Genomic DNA, 26,589 nt, shown 5'->3' on the forward strand with positions numbered 1-26,589 from the left:
CTACTATTTCAAAATGAGATAAGACGAGATAATGTTTACATAATTCAAGAGTCTGTAGCATCTTTAGGCGAGCTTTCACTGAAGAAAATGACAGATAGCTCAGTCAGCTGTTGAGGGAAGAGTGAAACTGTCCTGGTGAATGTTCAGTGTTACGAGATCATTCATTATGAGGCTGGTTAGTAGGTATTAAGACCAACCAAAGATGTAAGTGGCTTGTGGCATATGGACATGAATTTGGTCAACACGGGGACGAAGCAATACATTGAAGCCGTACTTTGTGCCTTGCTGTGGCATCTTAGCCGAAACAATGCCATAACTGCAGATGACACCAACAGCATCACTAAACGGAAAACCAGCAAGACTGGCAAAACAAGGAAGATATGCCACCGATTCGTAACACAGACATGTCAAAGATCAATGGTTACACCACGTCGGAAAACAGCAGGGGGACCCAGAACATCTGTCGTTTCCATACCAGTCGTCGGCAGTCTGGCTCCGTTATTAGCACAGTGGTGTTGGAATGTAGCCCCTGTCATATGAGTTTCCTGATTCTCTCTCTCTCTCTCTCTCTCTCTCTCTCTCTCTCTCTCTCTCTCTCTCTCTCTCTCTCTCTCTCTCTCTCTCTCTCTCTCTCTCTCTCTCCCTCCCTCCCTCTCTCCCTCTCATGTCCCTCTTTTCTTTCTGCTCTTCTTCACTCCGATCCTCTTTTCGCGATTTTCTTTTCTATCCCTCTCTCTTACTCCCTCATCTCCGTGTCTCTCTTCCTCATTTTTCCATCTCTCTCTAATCCTCCTTTCCGCCTGATCTTCCTCCTCTCTGCCTCTCCTCCTCTCTCTGTCGACTGGCTTTCCTGAAATATTCAAATATCCAAGTAGAATCGAATTCAGCTGAATTTCCGGGGTCAGTTGGGGCGGCGGGGGAAAGGGCCGATGGCCTGGGGACGAGAGTCGAGGGGCAGCCGTTTACGCTATTATTGCCGCCTTTATCGTGCTGCTACCGGGTTTAACTGGTTCCCTCTACCCCATTCTATTCCCGACCCGAGTCCCAACCTTTGTATCGGGGGTTGTAGGGGGAGTAAGGGGGTGGGGGAGGGGGAGAGGGCACAGAGCGGGGAATGTTTTGGACGCTCGCTGCCCGGAGTGACCCTTCGGGTGTGCCTGGTGACTTGTTTTTCTGGCCGGGCGCTGGGATGGAATTTTCCGTAGGGCTGATCGGTTTAGCCGCTCTCGGCGTTGCGATGGCGCTAGTTTGGAAAAGTCAGCCCTATTTAGTTCGTTACCCCTTTCATGCCAGTTCTTATTTCTACCATTGCTGAGCATCAAATCGGGAGTAACTCCCTAACAGAGAATGATTGAAATGCAAAGATACCTCACATGGACGATACAATGTCTAATGCCCAATCCCATGTGAAGCGCCCTTTACCTTGGTAACCACCGATACATAGCCCGGAGAACGACCGCTCCGGTTGTTTTTCAATAGAAAAACACAATTCTAACGAATAGTGTTTGTCTTTTCAAACAACCTGCGGTTATCCCCTTACTTACAATGACATTGCATTTGTTCATGTGAACCGTCCTTTACCTTGGTGGTCACGGATGACATTGCAGTCTGGGAATGCTTGGGTTTTCCCCGGCTAAAGCTATGTAGCTGGTCAGCAACAAACCGGTCAGATTCCTTGTTTTGTCACAAAGGACGAGTGACATACCTATGCCTGCCGCGGTCCTTTGTTTCGTGTTGATGTTGCTAAGGCTAGAGACATTCTTGTTTCGTCCACGGCATTAACTATATTCCCTATTGATGTTACTAAGGGCGAGGGACGTGCCCCCGCACTGTCCCTATCGTTACGCTGACAGACTAGGGACCCGTTTGGCTTAGCTTTGACTCCGGTACGCGGCGCCATTGCCATACCGCCTTCCCTGGCTCGGTTATTATGTTTGATTCTGAGAATCGTGCTCCAAGTTATGGGTTTCTTCCGTGACATGATATCGCTGTTAATCGGTATATTTTTCTTTTAGGTACTTGTAATGCATTTCGTGTTGAGTGCTTACATTTCCGCGTCCTTTTGGGGCATGGTTTCCAGGGAATTGTTTAAAGTGCATGAGGATTGTCTGCGTCGTTGGTATGTTTTGATTTTGCATTTGTTCCAGTGGTTTGCTTTTATCGAAGGCCCTGACTTTCAGGGCTTTATCCTGAGAGGGTGAGGGGGAGGAGTTCCAGGGTCGAGGCCCACCCTAAGGTCCTGAGGCTAGGATTGATTTGACCCTTTAACTCAAATCACTGGGCTTGAGTTCAGACTTCAGTGTCGTAATCTTTCACGCGTTACAAGTTTTAATGCTAGTCAAAGGCTTTCGGCCGCCTTCCCTGCTCCGGTCACCTACCTCGCAGCCAAAACTTGGAACCATGAGTTGACCTTTTTAAATGCGCGTCAGAATCCGCCCCAAAGCCCCACAGAGGAATGCTCCGCTGACGCCAATTGTTTGGCCTTGTCGCGACTTTAGACTTGTCCAACCTTAGATCTTACAACTTTTGCACATTTCAGGGCGGCAATGTTTTGTCGGGTACTCAAATAAGTGTAAACGCGTCTCATTTTGCGTTTATATTTGGCTTATATACCTTTGCCAGGGCACTCGAACAGTCAGCCCAAGGCCGTATATAGGAGTCAGCCTAGCCTTGAGTCAGCCTTGCATTTTGCTCCCTCCGTCACACGGGTTCAATGACCTTTGGCACGTGACATTTCCATTCCACGTTCTCTCGTGTTCCGGAAATCCTTTCGTGACGTCGCTGTGTTGTAAAGCCACGTCTGTCTGCTTTTACATCATGAGAGTTATGGAGATGCAAGTTTCCCGGAGTTTTGCGTAATAGTTTGAAGGCTGGCGGAAGGTTGCTTTACGTAACTACATAACGACTATTACGTATAAACTGCATCATTAATGTATAAGTTTTCTACCTCAATCTACATACGAATACACTTAAAGCCGTAGGTGCCTATATTTCGTGTTATTTCATTATAATACGACGGTGTTGAAATATACATCTCCACTCTGAATCATCCATTCGTTTGCTTACCAAAGAGACCTACCTGAGGAAGGACTGTTGATGAGCCATGTAACGGGTTTCTGATTCATCGTACCTTAAAGGTAGTGTGCCACCTTTGAAAGATTTCCCATTTTATTTTTCCTAGGATAAGAAGCTTCTGTTTTTACCTAATATCGCAAAAAAAAAATCAAAAATGGGCCTGGAATAGTGCCTTTTTCGCCTAAAAGTTTTTCGGTTTTTAGATATGTATAACAACTGTAGTGGGCTCACCTGCAAACAGGCGTCGGGCAACAATCGCGAATGCGGCGCACTTGTGACAATAAGCAAAGGTCATTATAGTGTTACGACCATACGATGTACGGGAATGAGTTATCAGCTGTCTAATCGTAGACAACACAATGTCGAGCCTTAAACTGTAAGCCCGTATTGGTATTGTTTCTTTTATTTGGCTGTCGAACATTATTTATGGTTTGAAATATGATTTTATGTAAAATAATTGATATGAAAAAGCCGTCTTATAAGTTATGACCCCATTTCACCACACGCAAGTGGCAGAAATGACAATGATCAGCTGACGCATTTTTCTTGGCCGAAGTCAGAGCGCGCGGCCCGACGCACCACGCGTATTTGGAAATTCCGACCTCGACGAGCATCAGAAGCCACCTAACAGGCGTGTTCGAAACCGCAGGAGATGATGATGAACGGGTTTATCGAAACTTGATTGGATGAGCATATCGGTAATAGCGATTTCAGTGTGTGCATTTATTGTTCATAGTGGTGTGAAATGTGGTTGGGGTACGACCGACAACCCGTCGGGGCGAATTTCGCACTGGGGTACTCAAAATTTGAAGAATTTAAGACGTTTCCATGAGTTTTGAAGGTATGGATAAGTTCTAAAAATCCGGTTCTCCATATCTGGGCCATTAACTCCATACGGTCCAAGAAAGCTGGCACACTACCTTTAACCCTGAGTGTTTGCTAATAGTCGCCGAGGTTGGGTTTCCGCCAGCACGATTTTGGTGATGTTGTTAACCTGATGAATGATATTGAGTATATTGAAGCCGAAATGGCCATGTGGGTTGATTGATTTATTGAAGATGCTTTTAGGGATTCTATGTCACCAGACAAATATGCCACGGCCCACAACCTTTCTTTCTCCTTGTTCCTGTTTTGTTTTTACCCTCCATTTTTAGTCGCCACCTTCATTCTCTTCTTTTTCTCCCCAATCAAAAAACTACTTCCCTTTATCGTTCTTCGTCGTCCCGTTCAGTTTAGTCCACCATAACCCCCCCCCCCTGACTCCCTCCCAGCCTATCTCCGTTCAGTCTCTCCCCTTTTCTTTCCCCCAATCTAACTCCCCCTTCTCTCTCCCTCCCGGCAGGTGAACTCGTTCCAACTGGACGGCTCTTCCGCCGACTCCGGTCGTCTTCTGTCTCCGCAGTTCCTGCTGGAAGCAGAAGCCGGGACACCAGCGGACCTAGCCAGTGTGACACCAGAGACCCGCGCGCGCCTCGAGGCACTGCTTGAGGCTGCCGGTGAGTACAGACCGTGACCTTTGACCTGACCTCGTGACCCCTGGCCCGGCCTGTGACACCTGACCTGTGACCTGTAACATCCGAGAACCGTGGCGTCTTTGGGCACGGCTTGAGGCTGCCGGTGAGTGCAGACCGTGACCTTTGACCTGACCTCGTGACCCCTGTGACCCCTGATGTGATCTCTGTGGCACCTGACCTAGCCAGTGTAATGTCAGAGACCCGAGTGAGGCTGACCCCCGCGTTCGATGTCTCTCGGACGACGAAGATTCTACGCCGTCCGGCCAATCACGTCCCATAACCGCAGCCGAGCCCCCGCTGACCTTGGAAGACGTAGAATCTTCGTCGTCCGAGAGACATCGAACGCGGGGTGAGAGTCTGCCAGGTCAGACGCTGCCGATGAGTTATATTTGATCTCTTTGACCTTACCTGACCTTGACATGACCCTTGGGAGCTGGGGAGTGTAGTATTTGACCGCACGACACATCTTGACTTTGTGACCCCTTACATAGCCAGTGTAACACCAGAGGTCAGAGTGCCTCGAGACCCTGATAGAGACTGCCTGTGAGTGATCTTTGACCCCATGACCTGACCTGACCTGGCTGTGGCCTTGGAACAACGGACCAATCGTAGACGGGGTGGTTGTGCATGAAAATGAATGTCAAGCTTAAGTGGGATACATGTTAAAGAATCGCTCGCTAGGCAAAGTTAGAAAACTAAATGAAGGCTATCGGATAGCAATGATACTGCTCCCAGAAGTTCGTTTTAGCGGGCTCGAAATAGCCTGGACTAAAACCACGAGTTTTGACGATTTCATTGCCAGATAGCCTTTCTAAGAAACCTCCCTACTTTGGGTCCACCGAGGCGCATCAAACTCAGCTCGAATCCAAACTGGTCCGCTCGTTTCATTCGCTTCGAACTCTCAACTGTCTCGTATAACTGAAGTCGAATGAGTCCGTGAACCGTACTTTCGATCTTTGTAAGCGTTATTCTGCATGTTTAGTGGTGGGGCGGTGACTCCCTGAAATCGTTCGGCAGTGCGCGGAGGGGCGAGTGGGTTTGGGTTAGTTGTGGTGAGTGGGGTTGGTAGTTATATGCCTGATACGGTTAGTGTGATGATTGACTGGATTAGTTTTTATGCTAGCAGCAGTGGAGCCCATCGCAATGGTTAGCAAATGACAAATGTGAATAGCGGAAAGTTTGTTAGTGAATCGGCCTGGTTAGCTAAAGTTTGCTGATGACTGAAGTGGTTAGATTTGATAGCTGATGGGGGGCTGACGATTCTACAGACAGTGACTTACCGACTTTCTAACTGGCTGGCCGGCGAACATCTGGTTGTTAATATCTATTCAACGCAGTGGCATTACTCTATTCCAACATCTATTCAACATGTATTCCACAGCCCCAAGCAAAATCTATTGATTTCTTTTACAAGTCAGGTTCACAAATCGGGCCTAAAAGTAATGCAAATAACTTTGCCACGTCTTCGAATCGCGTCCACATCATCCCCGCAAATAGTAGATGTTGGTTATAGATAAATAGATGTATCGTATCGTATCGTTCAATGTTCAACAAAGCACTCATTCTCCATGTCTAATCACATGCGCGTCGAATGCAATTACGCCCACAAATCACAGATCACAGTCACAATGCGCATAAAATTCGTCTTCACGTAAAGTCTGACTAAAAAAAAAAAACAATCTGACGATACCGTCATCTCACGTCACGTTCCATCACGTCACGTCCTTTCGCGTTTGGCCCTCTCGCACCACGTTATCTGCGCCGTCTCTCGTTCACATTGAACACTCGCTCATGTTCATATCCATTCGCGTATTATTCTCGTTGGTCGCACTTTCGCACGCATCGTATCTGTAGCATCTTTGGACACTGCTGCTATCACGCATCGTTACACTTCGGAAATATTTTTATCTATTATTTCCGTTCCTCTATGGGGAAATATCGGGCACCTATTGTATGCAAGATACCACTTCCGGCGTCTGAAATGCACGGAGATTAACGACTCGTTCGTACAATATCGCGTCACTTCACACGAATCACGCAGCGAACTGATTTCAGTCAGCTCTCGCCAGTCTTCTATGTGCTACTCGTAGTCTCCAGTTGTTGGTACTCGAATCTTCTGTAACGCAAATCCACACTGATAGCCAGCGACGGCGAGACAATGATGACAGTCTGTACCGCGTACAGCGATAGACTGACCACCCGCCTCCGCCGTCCGGCCCGCGGCCGGCGCAGCTGTAGCCCACGTGGCGCGCTCACCAGTTGGGTAGCGACTGGCCGCCCCGGCGGCAGCGGCGGCGGCGGCGGCGACCGCCCCGGCGCCGGCTGGGAGCGGGAGCCGCCGAGCCGCCCGGGCGGCGGCGGCTGGCCTTTGAGTCACCACCCGCCGCCGAGGCTGTCCAGTCTCCCCTCCCCCTCCCCTCGCCCCTCGGCTGGCGGCTGGCACGGACCCCGCAGTGACGGCGGCGGTGGGGGAGGGGTGGCGGCGGCCGCACCGGCCGATGACGGCATGGCTAGCGATGGCGGCTGGCGGCGGGGAAATGGCTCGCTGCCGGCGGCGGTGGGGTGGGATCGCTTTGGCGATGGCGGCGGCGGGTATAGCGAGTGGGAACTGGGAATGGCGGGACTGAGTATGGAGGGTGGCAATGACGGTGGCGACTGCATGGCTCGCTGGCGGCGAGAATGGCGGCAGCGGTGATGGCAGTGGGGATGATAGGGCTAGTTGTGCTGGCCATTGGAGCCATTGTTTGTTGAGGTTTTAGCACGCGTTGACAGCAGGGTCATTATGCGACCATGGATCTATGAGAGCTATGGCTGGGTGCTACCTGTCCATTGGGGCTATGGCTAGTTTTGGTAGAATGAATGTGGTTTTGGTGGAATGTGGTTGGGGTATGAGCGGTGGCGGTGGCTGTGTTCGTGTCAGCTGTGACCTGAGACACCATACCTTTGATCGGACATGTGGCCTTGCGACCATGAACCTGTGATCTATGAGCTCTGGCTATCACGTGTTCGTGTGATCTGTCTGGGAACATATTGTTGATAGATAGTAGGGATATGGCGCTTATAGTGCTCACTGGATATGGGATTTAGATAATTGGATATTGGACCGAGGAAATGACAGAATGCACTTTGCTTTGCATTAAAAGGAATGACAGAATACACTTTGCTTTGTATTAAAAGGACGCTAAAAAGCTGCTTGCTTCTTGCGATTGCACTTACGTCAACGACGCTCTTGAAGATGGTTTTGCAGGACGACCTTCGACAATCTAAGGCATTGTTTTAATCGTTTGACAAAGGAACATCTAAGGGTTTTGCTAGTAATTGTATTGTAGCCCATCATTGTTGAGTAGTTTAGCAAGTAAGTTGCTAGAGTAAGTAAGACATCTAAGTAAGTTGTGGTTTCCTCTCTGTTTGTCGCCGTTTCGCTACTACTTTCTGGATCGCTTTGGCCCCTTATCTATTCAGTGTTCAGATCAATTTGCAAGTTATCGTGAGTGGCCGTCATCGCTACTCCCCCAGCCGGGGGGAGGGGAGGGGGGGATAGCCACACCCCGGTGGGGGTGTGGACGGCCGTGACTGCTCCGGGGAGGGGGGGGGGGGAGGGGGGCCGGACCTGGTCTGATAGGAATGCGGATATGTGCTGCTAATGGGTGCTCTTGAGGGGCGCAGTGACGACGAGGGGGGCGATTGGACAGTGGATTGGGAATAGTGGATAGTGGATGGACAATTAACATTGGGCAGTTGTGGACAGAGTACTGTCAGACCAACACATGTGAAAAGACACTTGTGGGCGGAGGTTTCTTATTTGATCTCTCTCTCTCTCTCTCTCTCTCTCTCTCTCTCTCTCTCTCTCTCTCTCTCTCTCTCTCTCTCTCTTTCTCTTTCTCTCTCTCTCTCTCTCTCTCTCTCTCTCTCTCTCTCTCTCTCTCTCTCTCTCTCTCTCTCTCTCTCCTCTTTCTCTTGCTCGAACCTCCTGCTCCAGCGTTCGCTCTCCACCTCTGTCGCCTGTTCGTTCTTCCCCTCTCCATCTTTCTCATCCTTCCCATGTGCTCCGAAATTTCTTCCTCACACACCCTATCCCTCCCATCCCTTTTATCTCTCCCACCCCCACTCACGCGTCCCTCTACCTCTGCCCCACCCCCACTCTCTCTCCCAGCTGTCTGAGGCCGCCCGGCCGCCTGTGGTAGGTTCTGGCAGGCCCAGCGCAGCTGGCCGCCGCCGGCCGCGGTTCGTGACGTGGCAGTAGAGTGGCAGGTTTTGTCGGCCGGACGGTCACGCTAGCCCGACGGGACGCGATAGAATGAGCTGGGAACTGGGAGGGATGGAAATTGGAAAATGTTACCTGTTGAAATTTGGGAGCTGTGCTATTGAGTTGTGGTTAAAGGTAATGACAGGATAAGGTGGGTGACATTTCGACCTTAGAGGGTTGATGAGCCGTTTTGGTTTGTTTGTCAAATTTAGCAGCGTAGAAATATGAAGAAAATCAAGCACAACCAAATTTCCTCCCTGTTTCGTCCCCCACGCCTTTTTCATTTCCTTTCGTAAACCCCCAAGCTCTTTTCGCTATCCATGCCCAACAATATCACGAAACCGGCGGCTCTAAAGTCCATCGACCACGTCGTTGCCAGCGCTGCCGCTGGTGGACTGGGGGTTCTGTTGGACCAAACAGTACGCAGTCGCTGGCGGCAGGCGACACCCGGGGCGCGGCTATTCAGTTTGGACAGCCGTGGGAACGGGGGGTTGTGGGGGGGGGGGGAGGAAAGGGAAGAGAGGGCGGGGTGGATATACAGAGTACAATATACAACTGTACAGTGTACAGTAAACACTGCAGGCAGAGTAGACTGTGGGTGGAGGAGGGGGAGGTTAGGCAATAGGCACTAGGCAGGATAGGCAGTACGGTCATACGGGAAGGCAAGCGGGTGGCGCGGTGGAATAACCACACGGTGTACGAAACAGGCGTGAAGATCTTGTAGAGAATCGTGCAAATAGGAAGGGTCGAATATTTGCCTTTTTTTTTGTTCAGCGGAATGTTTGATAGCGGTGAATGGTTCAGGATATGTGGTAACTGGTAACCATTACTGTATATGTGGTAATTGCACAATGCACGGTAACCGTGAAAAGCGATCGCATATGAAGAACCCTGCACTCTAGTCTCTGCCCCTGCTCCGTTCCTTCACAATTCTTTCATGAGTCTCATACTCTAGGTGAGGTGCCCTCCCATGCTCAGTTCTTGGGTCGCTTCCCTCACTCCTACACCCTTCCCCGGACCCCGATTCATCCATATCTCTCCACTGCTGTTTCAACTTTCCTCACAGCAGAAAGCCATCTCATCACGGCAACATTGTACGCCGTTTGGGCGTTTAGAGACCGTCCTAATGTCAGACACATTTCACGCATTGTTTGTTGTTGCATTCGTTGCCGGATAAAGCGACGCTTTCACTGACGCTTTATGTTCCGGTTGTGCTTTGTTGGCTGGATGTTTGACGGTGTTTCGGGTTTGATGACCCTGTTCTCTGATGACGATGTGTTCTGGCGCTGATGTGTGCTGATGGCTGTACTCTGACCTATTTGGAACCCTTTGTGCTCTCTATGCTTCTTTATGACCCACGTCGATATGATCCACTGTGATTTTTTTCGATATGATCCACGTTGACCCGTTGCGCTCCCCGCTTAAACTTGTGGTCTCTGTATTCCGCTATAACTTATAACGCATTGTGTTCCTCGTGCTTCTTCATGTCACCCTGTGTTCCTTGCTCTTTTCCCCAATGCATTGGCAAGAGTCACAGTGCTCTCACTGTACTCTCTGCTATAACCTACTGTGCTCCCTATATTATGCAATAACCTCTGTATTCTCTGTGCTTCATCAGGACTTGTGTTTACCCTCCACTGACAGTGTGTTCCCTGTGCTCTGTTCTAACCCGCTGTGTTCCCTGTGCTCGGCTCTAACCCGCTGTGTTCCCTGTGCTCTTCGCCAGGTATCGGTAAGAACCCCGACAGCAGTCGAGTGCTCCTCGCTGTACTCCTTGTAACACACTGTTCTCTGGTGCTCTGTTCTAACCCGTTGTGTTCCCTGTACTCTGTTTTAACTCGGTGTGTTCCCTGTGCTCTCCGCCAGGTATCGGTAAGAGCCCCGACAGCAGTCGCGTGCTCGCTGACCCGGAAGTGCTCCGCAAGCTCACGAGCTCAGTGAGCTCGGCGCTGGACGAGGCCGCCGCAGCTCTCACGCGCATGCGCAGCGATAGCACCGGCGACTCCCACAACCAGTGAGTCACGGGCTCGAATCTCGACGTGGCAGCATTTTTTTTTAGGATGGGATGGGTTATGTAGTTGAAGTTGGTTATTTTGTGCCTGTTGCTTTCAAAGGTTGCATAGAAGGTTAGGTTTTCATACGTCGTGGTCGTGTCAAATGCTTCATGAAATTCGAACCGTTCTGTTTCCTTGAAATCCTTTTCCAGCTGCAAGACCGACTTATCATTTGTCTCGTATGATAGCAACTTAATCCTTTGTACCGTTTGGGCTTCCAGTTTGCGATAGATCCAACTAGTGAAACGACAGGAAAGGAACGGGCTTGGCGCGACCGGAAACAGGCATTAAAGCCGGATGTCCATAGCTAATTCACGGAAATATCGACCTTAGTGTCGGGCCTGCAATCACAGCTGGTGGATATCTTGTTTGGTCAGCCGCGATTGAAAATATTGTTTTTACCTCGTCATTCAATTTCTTGCGGTGCTGCTCCCTGTTACTTTAATTCATTCGATATTCGAAAGCTTCTACATCATTGGTTCTTTCTTTGGAAGTAATTAAAGTTAGCTCGTGAGACTCCCAGCTTATAAGCAAACTTTTCTAGTTAACAGTTGGGGTAATCTTTTGGTGAGGTGAGCTTATGTGGGCCTTGGCTGGAACGATACTCTGCTGGAGGTCTGGGCTACGTGGCTCGACACATAACACAGGCTGGGTATGATGTAGGCAGTATTTCTTTTGATTTCTGAAGTATGCGCTGGTATTTTTTTATTATTTTTTTTAGAGGGTGGCATTCGACCTCTGATTTTACTTTATTTTGTCTTCCCGGACGATTTCATGAAGTACAGCTCTAAGCTAGAGTTAAATCTTGAAACACGATGCATACTTGTTGACTCATTAACAAGACGAATACCCTCATGTCGCGAATATTGGATCATCTCCATTGGAAATGCCACCCAACAAGTCGTGATTTATCATCTTAGTGATGTATTCCTGAGACCCACGGCTTGAATTATATTCGAGTTGGGAGCTGTTGAATAGGATCCATTCCGTATTTGGCCGAGAGCCAAGTTGTCTGCTCCTTTACCCGAGAGACATCCGATAGTCTGTCGCTAGATTCGTGGGTCGTGTCCAAAGGACAGGGTCATTCGGTTTGGGATGGAGTAAATGTACACATGTTTTCTGATGATAAGGATGAATGACTAACGACACCAAGGTGTTACTTGGAAAACATTTTGAACAATAAGCAGCTAACTTTTAGGTGGAACGAAAGACAGAACGTCCTAAGGCCATAAGACAGACGGAATGAAAGTGAGAGAAACAGTAACAGAAACTGACGAACGAAATACTAGATAAGACAGACAGGCGAACGGAATCGAACCGGACCGAACGTGCGCCGTCATACAGACAGACATACTAGAGAGAGACAGCCACTAGACAGACGGAAAGACAGACAGACAGGCAGACATACAGACAGCTAGACATATAGGCAAACTGACGAACATACCAGGGAATGAACAAAACGCTAGACCAGACATAAGACAGACCAGACAGAGACACAAACCGAACCAAACCGGACACCGGTGCCGCCGCGCTAGTGGCGACCTTGAGTTGGCCGTGGGTGCGGTCAGTGCCACCGCCACCGCTGTGACGTCATATAGCGTGACGTCACAGTGTGTGACTGACGCGGCGTGACGGGCGGTGGTGGTGTGGGTCCCGTGATGCTACCAGATACTCGTGATTGGTGGTGTGGTACGGCTGAGCTTTGTTGATGTTTTGGAATGCGTGATGGTATTACCCTTGTGGGCTTTGAAAATTGAAGTGGATTTCCTAGCATTTGGAGACAAATAAAACTAAATTAGTTTTGGGGTTGATACATTTGCGAATGTCATCACACCGAATCACCATGGTTCATATCCACTCAGTTGCTGTATAGCACCGCCCCGTCCGTCGGTCGTCCATTCCATTCAGCCACTACCTCTGTTACGTGGGTCGTTTCCATGTGTATGTGTTGTATCAGTATCGAGTAGCCCCCCACCCTCCCTTGGACCCACCGCGGCACCGCCCGCCCGTCTGCTTCAATACGTCAATACGGACACTGAATTACCGAAACGGGCGGTGACCCTACCCGAGTCGATTGGCGTTTTCGGTGGAATCGTGGGACCCTGCCATGTGTGAGTTTCACCTCTAAAGCTGAGAAAATGATATCAGAACTTTTTTCTTTTCTTTGAGAAATGCTGGGCTTCCCAAGCTTGTTAACAAGGTGCTCTGTGATACCTATATAAGTTTCTGCTGGCGATGCAGAGCTTTTTCTCCCTGGTCGCGTAGTCAGATGATTGGGTGACCAGATAACCAGATATCGTTCGAACTTATTCCAAAATGTCAGCTTAGTTAGCAGTGGTGTGGGCAGAGTTGACGAACGACGCTGGAAGGGCGATAGAGGCTGAGGAATGGGAACTCGGCGGGTTTGTGAATATTGGGACAGAATGCGGCGAGTTGGTGTCATGGTGTATGTGTGTGTGGGGTGGGGGGGGGGAGTGGGGTGGGGGTGGGGGGGGGGGTCTATGCCCGGCAGTGTTCGATTGCGATGCAGCGTCTGCTTCCCCGCGTTGACCCGTGTTGACCGGCGCCGTCCGCCGCCCCCGTCCCCTCCAACATCGACCGATGCATCTGCGACGGTGGTGACTGCCGACTGAACGACGTCGAGTTGTGGCTGTCGAATCAGCCAGCTTGTTCCTAAGGGGAGCTTTGTGACATAAAATGCTACATTTTGGAGAGTTGGCTTCCCGTAGACGTCGATCATTTTCGATAAGTTATGAGCAGAAAAAGCTCATTACAGTTGTTGGTGAGTGATCATGAATGTATCTAATTTCCCCATTTATGTTAATTATTTGAATTGGACAAATTAATTCGTTTATGATGTAAGATAAAAACACCAAAAGCACCCAACGTTTCGTGTTATTCACTTTTCAAGGATGAAGGATCTTACATCATATACGAATATTCCCCGTTCATATTTAGCGTAATAATCCACAATAACGTTTGTTTTCAAAAGCCCATTCACACGAACTCGCGCTGATAACCTTGAATTTGGCCACTATCGATTTGTGAACAGTCGTTCGTCGGACGTTGGACTCGCGTTGGTAGGTTACGTTAGCCCGTGAACCCGGGGAGAGGGGGGGGGGGGGGTATTGGTGACCGAGGGGACCTGGGGGGGGGGGAGTCCATGAGTGACGCCTGTGTGACGTAAATCGAATGGGTGTCGCCGTGAGGGAAGGGGAGGGGGGGGGGGCACCCCGGGGAGGGGAGAGGGCTGTGTTCGAGCGTCAATAGTGTTGCCTGGGGTGCCTATCGATTTTATTTGGGCAAACCAGCTGTCGCTACTCGTTAAAACGCTGTGGGGACGCATATGGCTGGTGTTGTGTGGGCGTTATTGGGGTTCTTGTGAAGAGTCAATTGTCCTTTTTAAAGGGGTGGGTGGGTTAGGGTGCGCTTGAGTCACGACCCGCGGTCTCGTCTACAGATATTCCAAAGAAGTTTTGATGAGCTTGGTGCTTTGCAGAGTCGACTTCCCTTCTTTGGGACTTATGAGTAAGCTGGGGGTGCGTTTGGGTAGTGGTCCCAGAATCAGACATTCTGCTTGAGTTGAGGTATTTTGATCGGCATTTTACCAAATGTGAGGCAAGCTTGGTCAGGACGAACGTCGAACGGGAAGCGAAAGGAGATGGTTTGTGATGTTTTTTCCACAATTCCCAGGCCATATGTCGGAACTTTGTTCAAGAATAAAGCCGTCAGGATTGGTTCGGGCATGGTAGGAGGAGGGGAGCTGGGATGTTGTTTCCATAGGTCACCGGATGCGAGGCGGGGTCACAGGCATCACCGAAAGGTCACTGAAAGGTCACGAGGTCATTGACCACAGAGCTCAGCTCGGTGGTTCGGTCATGCAATATTGGGAGCTGGAGTTGGTAGCCAGGGGTTCACTGTGTGGCATTTCGGACATGGATGAGCTAAAACGAATAGAGTGGCGGTCAGAGTTTGGATGTGGCTTTACAAAAGTGAAAGTCATGCGGTGATGCGTGGGGGCTACGTGTTCGGCCTATGCTATTTAATTCTACAATTTTATTTATAAAAGACAGAGTCCAATGACCTAAAGAAGGGAGCTGTTTTTCTCGCACACAACGTTTCTTGTTACCTTAGCAGACGACGCGCCCTAACGCCCCAATAAACAAATAAAAGTATCTTTTTAGCGGCAGAACTCTCGGCTAAGCGCTGCGGATTTGTATTTGTAAGTTGTTAAAAACTAGAATCGTGACTCAGCAACATACGTGGCCTTGGTTTGTCTAGCTAGAATCTGTGATGGCATTTCTCGCGAACTTGTAAAGGGTGGAAATCTTCTTGATAGATCGCTTAAAAGAACATAAGAAAAGGTTGGCTGGTTTGGCAAGTTCTTCAGTGTAGTTCTTAGAACGTTGAGTTAAATTTAGAGTTGATCTAATGTTTAATTTTGTGGTCGGTATGCATTTAAATAATTTCCAAATTATATGGGACGCTCACCAAGTCATAAGGAGACGCCCTAAAAGATGTCTGCCGATCATGTGACTTTCTACCGTGACGACGAACGGAGATGGTAGTGATATCACGTGATTGGCGATCGGAAAAACAGCGAGATGCTGGCATGATTGGGTCAGGAGAGAAGGCAAGCCTTCTGGGGGTAGTAGGAGAAAAGACAGAGCTTGAACAAGACCAGAGACAAAATGCAAACGATGTGGAGCCAGACTCGAGGGGCAAGTTACAACTGAAGGCAAAACCAGACTCGAGGAAAAACCAGATAGGCAAAAGCAAGCCCGAGGCAAAACCTAAGCAGTAAACAAAAAACGAGCGCACATCTGAGGCGACCAAACACCTGTGGTCAGTCCCTAGCCCTCACCGCACCTTACTCATCAAAGCCATTACCAAAGCCAAAGTCGTTAGAACCAAAGCCATGTATCTCCCTCCCCACTCACGCAAAGCCACGAACGGAAGATAGCGATGGGCGTGGAAGGGAGAGAGTGAGGGAGGCGGCGAGGAGAGAGTAGGGGAGTGTTTTTGCGTCGCGGCTTGATAAGACGCGCACGCAGTGGGTCACGCGAATGGTCGGTGGTGAGGGGGGGGGGGGGACGGGCGCATGAGTCCATGACTAGTGACATGCCCTATACCTGCACCTTATGTGGAGTAGGGCTGGGTGAAGGATACCTTGGGGCAGGTCGTGCTGTGATCTTTGGATGAAGCGTGAATGTCAGCTTAATCATGCAGGCTCAAGGTAACGTTGCGGTTCGCCTGACCTTTTACATAACTTGTGCTGATTTGTACCGCAGTCTGTGATCGCTGAGTTATTAGTGATCCTATAATTGAATTTGGTTCTCACCAATTATCCCTGGATTCTCATACTTTATCTGAATGCATTTTTTTGCAATTATCTTTTCCGCAAAACTCTATACTTTAAAATAATACAAATAAGTTGTCACTGATCGAGAAACTGCAATCAAATGCTTAGCCCATTGAAAACCTAATCAAGGATGAACATTTAGTCCCGTTCCATTTCTTTATTTCAATGTTTACCAGCTTCGTGTTTTAGGCGTAGCTCATTGGATCACCGTTCCCCCCCCCCCCCAAATGCGTGTTGTCCTTGAAGTGGCCGTTACACTCTAAGCCATGTCACGGACCCGGCATAGACAGGTTTGGGGGTGGACAGAACGCGCTGGGGGGGGGGGGGGGGTGAGGAATGCGACATGTTTTGTCGTCTGACGTATAGGTTCTGACGACGGCGGGTGGCGATGTTGGGTCATTTTTTTGTGGTGGTTGTCCGTTTTTGCTGATGTAAGGCTTCTTTGTGTTGTAGCAAGGTTCGCAGTTGAAAATTATCTCATTTAACCCTCGGTTTCATTTACTTTGAAATACTTAATGCCATCTCATCATGTTATATAACATATTTCACCATTTTTTCCTGTTATTGCCGACGTGAATTTTGACTTAATATTGACTAATTTTAGACTCTTGCAGCTGGTCACTGAGATACATCCACTCTCTCCCTATGCACTTCTCTTACCACGCACGACTCCTGGAACTCGCCGTCACTCTCTCTTCCCTCCCCCCACTCTACACAGCCTGTTCCCCTGTCTATTTATAATGCGTCCACGACGTCTGCGACCTTGAAAGTGGAGGCGCCCGCCCGCCGCCACGGCCGTTGCTAGGCGACGGGGTCGCCGTTTTTTTACGGCGTGTTTCGTGGAGACTTTGACCGGGAGGATTCTAGTTGGGTCAGAGTTCCTGTAGGCTGACCGGTGACCCCTCATGTGATACTTGGCTAATTACGTAACCCTTTGATGATGATGTCCGTCCCTTTGTCCCTTTAACCCTCTATGATGACCTGCTACCTCGTTGACCTTGACGGTTGACCTAAGGTCCAAGTAACCTCTGAAAAACTGTGTCCTTCAGGTCATCTCTTCTGAACCTCACGTACCTTTCTAGCATTGCTTCGTGCTCCTAGAACTCTTATTGCGCCATTCTAGGTCTGAACCCTCTGAGTCCCTCAGACCATCTCAAGCAATACTCTGATTCCTCACTCGCCCCCTCAGCTGACCCGTGACCCCTGACTTCTGACTGTGACCCCTGACCTTCCGTCCTCTCTTCTGATTCCTAACCCCCTCTTAACCCCACGTGCATTGGCCCCTGACGCCCTGTGTCCCTCAGAATTTCTCCCTTGATCTTTGACCCTTCACATGACCCATGACCCTCCAACACTGACCTCTGACCCCCTCCCTCCACAGACCGTCTCTTGTCGACGCGTGTCAGCACGGTAACGTCCCTGCCGTCCGTCGACTGCTGGACGAGGGCTCCTCCGTCAACGAAACCACCGACAAGGGAGAGTCGCTCCTCTCGCTCGCCTGCCACTCGGGCTACTACGAACTCGCTCAGGTGAGATAAGAGTGAAGGTGGGAGGGTACTGTGTAAAAATATATGTGTTGAGGTGAGCTCGAGGAGAAGGAACGCGAGCATGTGACATGGGAAAGAGACATGATGACAAAGAGACATGTGACATGGTGACATGGAGACATATGACATGGTGACAAAGAGACATGTGACATGGTGACAAAGAGACATATGACACGGTGACAAAGAGACATGTGACATGGTGACAAAGAGACATGGTGACAAAGAGACATGTGACATGGTGACAAAAAGACATGTGACATGGTGAGAGAGAGACATGTGACGTGGTGACAAAGAGACATGTGACATGGTGACAAAAAGACATGTGACATGGTGACAAAAAGACATGTGACATGGTGACATGCCAGTAATGGTCAGTGGAGGAAGAGTTTAGCTAGCATAGTCTAGAAAAGAGTCAAGTTGGGGTTAGGCATTGGAAAAGGTAAAGGAATAAGTGGACGAAGGAATAAGGGGTTGCCAGCGAAGTCCAGTAGCCTTACCGGAGGGAAAATGTAAACGCTGGGACTTCATGTCAGTGGTTATCAAGGAAGCTAGTCTGACAAAGATGGCATTGAAATCAGCTCGCGTCCCCTCTGACCGTACAATATTAAGTACATGTACTGACTCTCCCCCTTTCTGTCAGGTACTGCTCGCCATGCGCGCCAACGTGGAGGACCGCGGTATGAAGGGCGACTGTACGCCGCTGATGGAGGCGGCCACGGCCGGCCACGTGGATGTCGTGCGGCTGCTCATCAAACACAAGGCCGACGTCAACGCCCAGAGCAGCTCAGGTGGGTCGGGGAAAGGCTGGGGTATTGTTGTGGAACTGATCAAACACAAGGCCGACGTCAACGCCCAGAGCAGCTCAGGTAGGCTGGGGAAAGGCTGGGGAAATGTTGGGGAACTGATCAAACACAAGGCCGACGTCAACGCCCAGAGCAGCTCAGGTGACTCATTGGGGAAAGGCTGGGGAAATGTTGGGGTGAAGTTGGGAAAAAGTTGGTGTGTGTGTGGAGCGGAGACTGATCGAACACCAAGTCCATGTCAACGCCCAGAGCAGCTCAGGTGTGTTTTTTTTTTAAGTAATGTGGTAAGGATACTGTAAAATAACTTTCAAAGCTTAACCTGCAAATACGGGGAAAGGTGAACGCAGGGAAAGTAGTTGGTGTAAATCAACATTGATTGAGCGTGTATCACATTTATAGGTATTTCATATACACACAGTAAACATCAAGACAGGGCTCGTAGGCTCAGGAACTAACTGTAGTAGTGTCATGGCCGTGTCATGTCATGGCCAAATGTAGTCATGGCCGTGGATCGATTAAACGTAAAACATAGTCAAAGTATATTCTGAACACCAAGACCAGTTCAAAGCCAAGTTACACATACACACATACGTCCACAAATAGATCCCGCACATAGATCAATAAACGCATGAATGTTAATGCCTGAGGCAATCGACTTTATCCGTCCATGATCTTTCTTTCGCCATCAGCGCACACGTGACCAGCGTCTCATGTAGTACGCGGGTTGCCATGACAACGCGCGGATGACGCTTGTGCGTTGTTGCGCTCCCACTCCGGAGAATCAATGAGCAAAAGTACTTTCTGTCCAATAATGGAGTTATCTTCGCCGCCATGAGAGATACAACTTGGTTGTCATGGCAATGATCGCCAAAGCGAACCCTGGACGAAGATAGTTCCGAAGGAGTAATGTGTCAATGTGTTAGCACGAAATACGTTATGCATTGGCTGACATGGGCTGTGTTTAAGAAAGGATGAAAATCAGTCGAGCTTGATTGCTGTTAGTTGTTCGTTTACGCTTGGATCTGTCATTCATGTATTAAAACTGAGTGCCAGTAGTGTGGGCTTACCTCTTTTGGTCCATCTATCAGTCATGTGCCTGTCTCGCAGATTTGAGTTCGTAACTGCCCCATTTGCGCGCTATCTTCCCTTTCTCCCTGGCGACACTTGCCATCACCCCTCCACCCCCGGCGCCGATGACCACTGTAGTCCGGGCGCCCAAAAACACCAATTCATCATCATCATCATTCCCTCCACCCCAACGTTTAACCCCATCCCTCCCTCTCCCGCGCAGGCAGCTGAACCCCCTGATGTACGCCTGTCCGCTCCCTCCAACTAACCCCCCTCCCCCTCTCCCCGCGCGCAGGCAACACCCCCCTGATGTACGCCTGCTCGGGCGGCCACGTGGAGGTGGTTCGCGCGCTTCTCGAGGCGGGCGCCAACATCGAGGACGCCAATGAGAACGGCCACACGCCCCTCATGGAGGCCGCCTCGGCCGGACACGTGGACGTGGCGCAGGTACGTGGCGGGTGGGAAACACGTGGTGGCGCGGGAGGGGATACGTGTGACACGTGGTGGGAATACATGGCGTGGCGAGACACGTGTGACACGTGGTGGGAACACGTGGCGTGATGAGACACGTGTGACATGCATAGCGTGACAGGAACACGTGGCAGGGACTGGGCATGTGTAGCACGTGGTGAGAGAGAAGACGTGGCAGGGCGGCACGTGAAACATACGTAGGGAGATTATGATGACTGACAGGGTCGGGGTCACCGGACACGTGTGCCACGTGGTAAGAACACACGTGGTAGGGCGACACGTGAAACATGCGTAGCGAAATTATGATGTGACGTTCTGTGATGTTATGCGTTTACACATGTATGTCTAACACCTAACATGTGGGTTGTCATAACTTAAATCGTTTGAGGCACATGATCAATTTGATGCGTTTTGATTTGCGTCAGTGTTTCACGTGGTTGATGCGTGATGCTTGTGTAAGGTGTATTGTGTAACTAGGTATATTATACACGCATATTAAACACGTGGCACACACGTGGCCTCTGGCATGTCTCAAAACAGTAACACGTGTGCTATGTTGGGTTGGGCCACGTGTGAAATAACACGTGACGGGCTCGTGAGAACCCCACAGCTGGTAGCTATAGAATGCCATGTAAAGAGTTCGACATTTGCTATCACTAATGTCATCATACGTTTTATACCGTTTACTACTGCGAACTTGGAATGGTTTTGACGTTTCGTCGCTGCCTAGCAATGGCAGCTATGCTGTTTATGTCTGCCTTCTCACAATACTGGTGGGGTGAACGACACGAAATGGTCCAGCGATGCCTCAGATGCTAATGCTGCTAAAATGCTAATAGTAATGCCAGGCTTGCGCATGCACATAATAAGTGCGTATTACAAACGGGTTTTTGGTCGATACTCATTGTCCAAATCCGCTTATAAAGCGAAGTCATTTGCTTATGTATTTATGACAATTGTCAAACATTATGACAAATTTATGCTGGTATCAGTAATGTGACGTAAATATATTCAACACGTTAAGGATTCTGCATAGCCATAACATACCGAAGATGTTTAACATGCTACTACGATGGTGTTTAATTGTATAACACTACACGCATATTTCGTTGTGTATGACGATACACAATGCCTATGACTGTTCTTCGTTCACCTGGCTGTTCTTTATATCTCTGTGTGTAACAATACACGATCTCTATGACTGTGCTGTCCACACCCATGCTTTCTGCGACGATGCCCTCCATGAGAACGTTGTCTATGGCGGTGCTGCTCCTGACGTTGCCGTTTCGTGTGTTACAGATCCTGCTGGAGCACGGCGCCGGCATCAACACCCACTCCAACGAGTTCAAGGTACCGAGAAAAACGGGAACTGGAATCCAAATACAAAGCTAGCACCACAATTGACGAAGGAAGCGATGCCAACGATGAGAGCATACCGAGTGTGATGGTGAAAGGGGATATATGGGCGATTAATTGGATGTCACACTCAAAGGTAGAGAGCCTTAGTTTTGCGGGAAAGGAAGAAGAGGCAGCTTTTTGAGTCCATCTTGTTGCAAACCTGGCCTTAATGCCACTGCTCTAACCGCCACCCCTCCCCTTTCACCAGATGTCAGCTTTGCACTCTCTTGCTAAAAAAAAACTCGACCGTGGCTCGATTCCCATCCTGATTTCGCCCTGACCCGCTGCCTCAAACATAAACCACTGTTCTAACAACCACGCCTCCCCCTTCCCCAGGAGTCAGCGCTGACGCTGGCCTGCTACAAGGGCCACCTGGCCGATAGTTTAAATCTCATTTTATCCTTCCCGCCCCCTGCTCCTGTCTCACCACCGCCTCAGTCATGTGCCATATATAGTTGTCACTTGTCAATCATTACCGACTGCTTTGACCGACACCATTCTCTCCCCCTCCCCCAGGAGTCAGCGTTGACGCTGGCCTGCTACAAGGGCCACCTGGCGATGACTATGCTCCCATTCTGTCCTTCCCGCCCCTGCCCTGGTTTTAGCTGCCTCAGTCATCACAAATGGCAACCTTCAAATTCTCTGCTCTGACTGTTTTGACAACATTCTCTCCCCCTTCTCCAGGAGTCGGCGCTGACGCTGGCCTGCTACAAGGGCCACCTGGCCATGGTGCGGTTCCTGCTGGGAGCCGGCGCCGACCAGGAACATAAGACCGAGGAGATGCACACGGCTCTGATGGAAGCCAGCATGGATGGTCATGTGGAGGTGGCCAGGCTGCTGCTCGACTCCGGCGCGCAGGTGAGGAGAGGGAGGGGGAGGGGGAGGGAGAGGAGAGGGAGGGGGAGGGGGAGGGGAGGGGGAGGGGAGGGGAGGGGAGGGGAGGGGAGGGAGAGCGAGATAGAGGGGGAGAGGGAGAGAAACGGATGGAAGAAGAAAACTCATATACTGCTAGTTTGAAGGTGTTATTGGGAAATAATATGTGAAATTAGTGAGGCGAGGCCAGATTGAAAGAGGGATGAGGGCGCTGTATGATATGGGAAGAAGAGGATAGAGGATAAAACCTGATCTTCCCTGACCTGAGCTGTCGCCTCAGACCTAACCTCTGCACTCTTCCCTCTTTCTGCTGAAGTCAACATGTCGGCGGACAGTTTCGAGTCACCTCTGCCGCTGAGCTGACCTCTGACGCTGACCTGACCCGACCTCTCCTCCCCTCAGGTCAACATGCCGGCGGACAGTTTCGAGTCACCTCTGACGCTGGCTGCCTGCGGCGGCCACGTGGAGCTGGCGTTGCTGCTGCTCGACAGGGGAGCCAACATCGAGGAGGTTAACGACGAGGGATACACGCCCCTCATGGAGGCCGCCAGGTCAGTCAGAGGGGTTATAAATGGGGTAATAGGGGGTATGAAGGGTTTAAGAGGGATGTGCTCCCCTCATGGAGGCTGCCAGGTCAGTCAAAGGGGTATAAAGGGGGTAATAGGGGGTATGAAGGGGGTAAGAGGGATACACGCCCCTCATGGAGGCCGGCAGGTCAGTCAGAGGGGGTATAAAGGGGGTAAGAGGGCCACACTTCTCTCATGGAGGCCTCCAGGTCAGTCTCAGAAGGGGATGGACCGATTGTTAGGTCGAGAGGGTGTCAGTGGGTGTATAAGGGGACAAGAGCTTGGAAGAGCAGAAGTACCTGAATATGTCATCTTTTTTCTTCAATCACTTTGGATATTTACTCCACTGCTTTTAAGAATCTTATCAAAAATATCTAAATTCACATTCGTGAACATTTCCGCCCGTCCTGGGAATCGAACCCACGTTTTCCGCTCTGTGTGCCACCAGGGAGGGCATGAGGAGATGGTGGCGATGCTACTGTCCCAGGAGGCCAACATTAACGCCGTCATAAATGATAAAACACATGGTTTACACTTTACTCTCCTGCAGGCTGTAAAAATTCCGTCCGTTCCGAGATTTGAACCCACCATTTCCGCCGCCAGGGAGGGGCATGAGGAGATGGTGGCGCTGCTACTGTCCCAGGAGGCCAACATTAACGCCGTGACCGAGGAGACCCAGGAGACGGCGCTGACGCTGGCCTGCTGTGGCGGCTTCGTCGAGGTGGCAGACTTCCTCATCCAGGTATGGACGGAGTAGAATGGGGGTAATATGGGAGTATGGTGGTTAGAATGGGATACTATGAGGGTAGAAGCAGGGTAGATGTGAGGGAGACGGCGCTGACGCTGGCCTGCTGTGGCGGCTTCGTCGAGGTGGCAGACTTCCTTATACAGGTATGGATGGGGTAAAATGGGGGTAATATAGGGGTAGTATGGAGGGTAGAATGGGGTAGTATGAGGGTAGAAGCAGGATAGAAGTGAGGGAGACGGCGCTGACGCTGGCCTGCTGTGGCGGGCTCGTCGAGGTGACAGACTTCCCTATCTAGGTATGGACGGGATAGTATGGGGTAGTATGGGGGTAGAAGGAGGGTAGAAGTGAGGAGACTCGGGAGACGGCCTGCTTTGGCGGTTTGGGCTAGGTGGCAGACTTCCTTATACAGGTATGGAAGGAAAGGCTGTATGATAGGTAGTGGTAGACTTAAATGCTGGCACGGAAGAATGATGAAGGATCATAGTATACGGGGTATTGGGACGAGGAGAGACAGCGGACTAATGTCTCATGCAAAATTATATCGAATAGAGCGATTTGTCACGAATTGGCGTGTCTCGTCAGGCCTTGGTAACCGCCACCCCGCCCCTCGTGGGACTCAAAGACCTCATGGAGGCAACATCAACTCCCATACGCAGCCGCACGCAGACTAAGCTCCGCCCTCCCTCCCGCATGATGACTGTGAAAGCTGCTTCTCTGTTCTGTCTCTGACTCTTTTCCACGCTTTGCAGGCGGGCGCGGACATCGAGCTCGGAGCCTCAACTCCTCTGATGGAGGCCTCCCAGGAGGGGCACCTCGAGCTGGTCAGGTGAGAGCTTATAGGGGAAGAACTGGGATAATGAGGGGGTAACGCCGGTATAGCGAGTGTCAACGAGAGGCCTCCCAGGAGGGGCACCTCGAGCTGGTCAGGTGAGAGAAAAACTAGGGTAACAACTGGGGATAGCGTGGGACACCCCAGGAGGGGCACCTCGAGCTGGTCAGGTGAGAGAAAACTAGGGGAACAACTGGGGATAGCGTGGGACACCCCAGGAGGGGCACCTCGAGCTGGTCAGGTGAGAGAAAAACTAGGGTAACAACTGGGGATAGCGTGGGACACCCCAGGAGGGGCACCTCGAGCTGGTCAGGTGAGAGAAAACTAGGGGAACAACTGGGGATAGCGTGGGACACCCCAGGAGGGGCACCTCGAGCTGGTCAGGTGAGAGAAAACTAGGGTAACAACTGGGGATAGCGTGGGACATCCCAGGAGGGGCACCTCGAGCTGGTCAGGTGAGAGAAAACGGGGACTACCTAGGGGATAATAGCGGAAATAGCAGGGGAACGGGAGTAACGAGGGTCCCGGCTAGGAGGGGCACCTTTTGATGGTCAGTTGGAATAGCGGGAACGACTGGGGGATAATAGGGGAACTGGGAAATCACAGAGCCCTGAGAAGTGTCTTGTGAAGTACAAACTAGGACTATCACGGGACCCATGACCCGTAGAGAGTACCCAGATGCTGGTCACGATAAGAAAACGGGAAGTTTGGGTATGATTGTACCTGCAGTCGGCGTCCACAGAAATGTCGTGTTAGACCAGTCTTTTGTTCCGTCCACTACGCCCCACCCACAACAATTGCCTTAACATACTTCCCTTCCTAGATCCGCATAGCTGCCCTTTTCATCTCATTCTAACGTGTTTCTACCACTTCAGGTACCTCCTCGATCGCGGAGCCAACGTGAACGCGGTCACCCAGACGGGCGGCGACACGGCCCTGACCTACGCCTGTGAGAACGGTCATACTAACGTGGCAGAGGTGCTGCTAGACCGTGGCGCCGCTCTGGTGAGTGATGTAGGGGAATCTACTACAGATTTGCACTACAGTGTCACAGCTGATTTAACTATATTGTTATATAATACACTGCTGGGTATTAGGATATAATTGTGAGTAGGGAGTTATTAGGGTACTTTCATGCGTAGGGTATTATGTGGATACTACTTGACTACAAAATACACTACTGACGTAGTCGAAGGTTTTGCTCTATCATGGAGCGCCGCTGGCGAGTCGTGTCTGTTGGGAAACTTTTACAAAATATACCTACCTAGGTGTAGGGAAAATCTACTAAAAAGTATACTACACCGACTGGTTGGTGGCGTATGGTAGTGCACTCCGTACTACAAAAATGCAGTGCAAGTTATGCAGCTAAGGTATCAGCGTTTTGTATTTATTTGTCACTGTGACTGCTTCCGGTTATGTCCAACCTCCCACTGATGGATCACAATCTTCAACATCCTCGACCTCAGGAACCCTCTGTAACACTGTCTCCCCCCTCGTCCTTCCACAGGAGCACGCGGCCGAGGGCGGCCGCACCGCCCTGATGAAGGCAGCGCGCGCCGGCCACCTCTGTACCGTCAACTTCCTCCTGAGTCGATTCGCTGACGTCAACCGAGCGACGGCCAATAATGACCACACGGCGCTGAGTTTGGCCTGCCACGGGGGGCACCTTCATGTGGTAAAGGTCCTGCTGCAGCATGGAGCCAACCCGCACCACATACTCAAGGTGAGTTCGATTTCAGGGATTTGATGGAAGGTTTGATGGGACGGGGGTAAGGGATGGGGTAGGAGGTACCGGGTTAGCGATGTGAAGTTATGGGTTGGTGTTTAAAAGCCGACACCTCGGGAATAATCTGATTCGATCTGAGAGCGGGATTAACCGTAATGTGGAAGAGAGGCTGTGAATGGTATGAACGAGATATTTGAGAAAGTAGAGGGGATTTTTTTCTGTTTTTGCCTTTTTAGTTGCATGATGAAGACGTATAAAAAGTCGTAATAAGTCTTAGATGGGCTTGCAATTAATCAAAGCCTATCCAAG

At 50.3% G+C, this 26,589-nt stretch overlaps 1 protein-coding gene across 6 annotated transcripts in view; it reads left to right on the plus strand.

Moving 5' to 3' along the window:
- LOC122371355 (ankyrin repeat domain-containing protein 17-like) overlaps nucleotides 1–26,589 on the plus strand; it is a 68,164-nt gene that overhangs the window by 5,551 nt on the left and 36,024 nt on the right. For 2 of the 6 annotated variants that reach the window (XM_043347616.1, XM_043347617.1), the window contains exons 2-13: nucleotides 4,418–4,571; nucleotides 10,702–10,849; nucleotides 17,633–17,780; nucleotides 18,439–18,586; nucleotides 19,965–20,116; nucleotides 21,440–21,490; nucleotides 22,223–22,396; nucleotides 22,814–22,962; nucleotides 23,581–23,719; nucleotides 24,475–24,551; nucleotides 25,430–25,559; nucleotides 26,062–26,277. In XM_043347616.1, coding sequence (XP_043203551.1) covers nucleotides 4,418–4,571; nucleotides 10,702–10,849; nucleotides 17,633–17,780; nucleotides 18,439–18,586; nucleotides 19,965–20,116; nucleotides 21,440–21,490; nucleotides 22,223–22,396; nucleotides 22,814–22,962; nucleotides 23,581–23,719; nucleotides 24,475–24,551; nucleotides 25,430–25,559; nucleotides 26,062–26,277 — 1,686 coding nt within the window. Of the gene's footprint in view, nucleotides 1–4,417; nucleotides 4,572–10,701; nucleotides 10,850–17,632; nucleotides 17,781–18,438; nucleotides 18,587–18,705; nucleotides 18,743–18,844; nucleotides 18,861–19,964; nucleotides 20,117–21,439; nucleotides 21,491–22,222; nucleotides 22,397–22,813; nucleotides 22,963–23,580; nucleotides 23,720–23,810; nucleotides 23,869–24,117; nucleotides 24,135–24,474; nucleotides 24,552–25,429; nucleotides 25,560–26,061; nucleotides 26,278–26,589 lie in introns of those variants that run through there. The other 4 variants (XM_043347618.1, XM_043347620.1, XM_043347621.1 and 1 more) reach the window with 4 other exon arrangements.

This window comes from Amphibalanus amphitrite, unplaced genomic scaffold (genome assembly GCF_019059575.1).
Source record: "Amphibalanus amphitrite isolate SeventyFive unplaced genomic scaffold, NRLGWU_Aamphi_draft 001234F_arrow, whole genome shotgun sequence".
In the NCBI taxonomy this organism is placed as follows: Eukaryota; Metazoa; Arthropoda; class Thecostraca; order Balanomorpha; family Balanidae; genus Amphibalanus; species Amphibalanus amphitrite.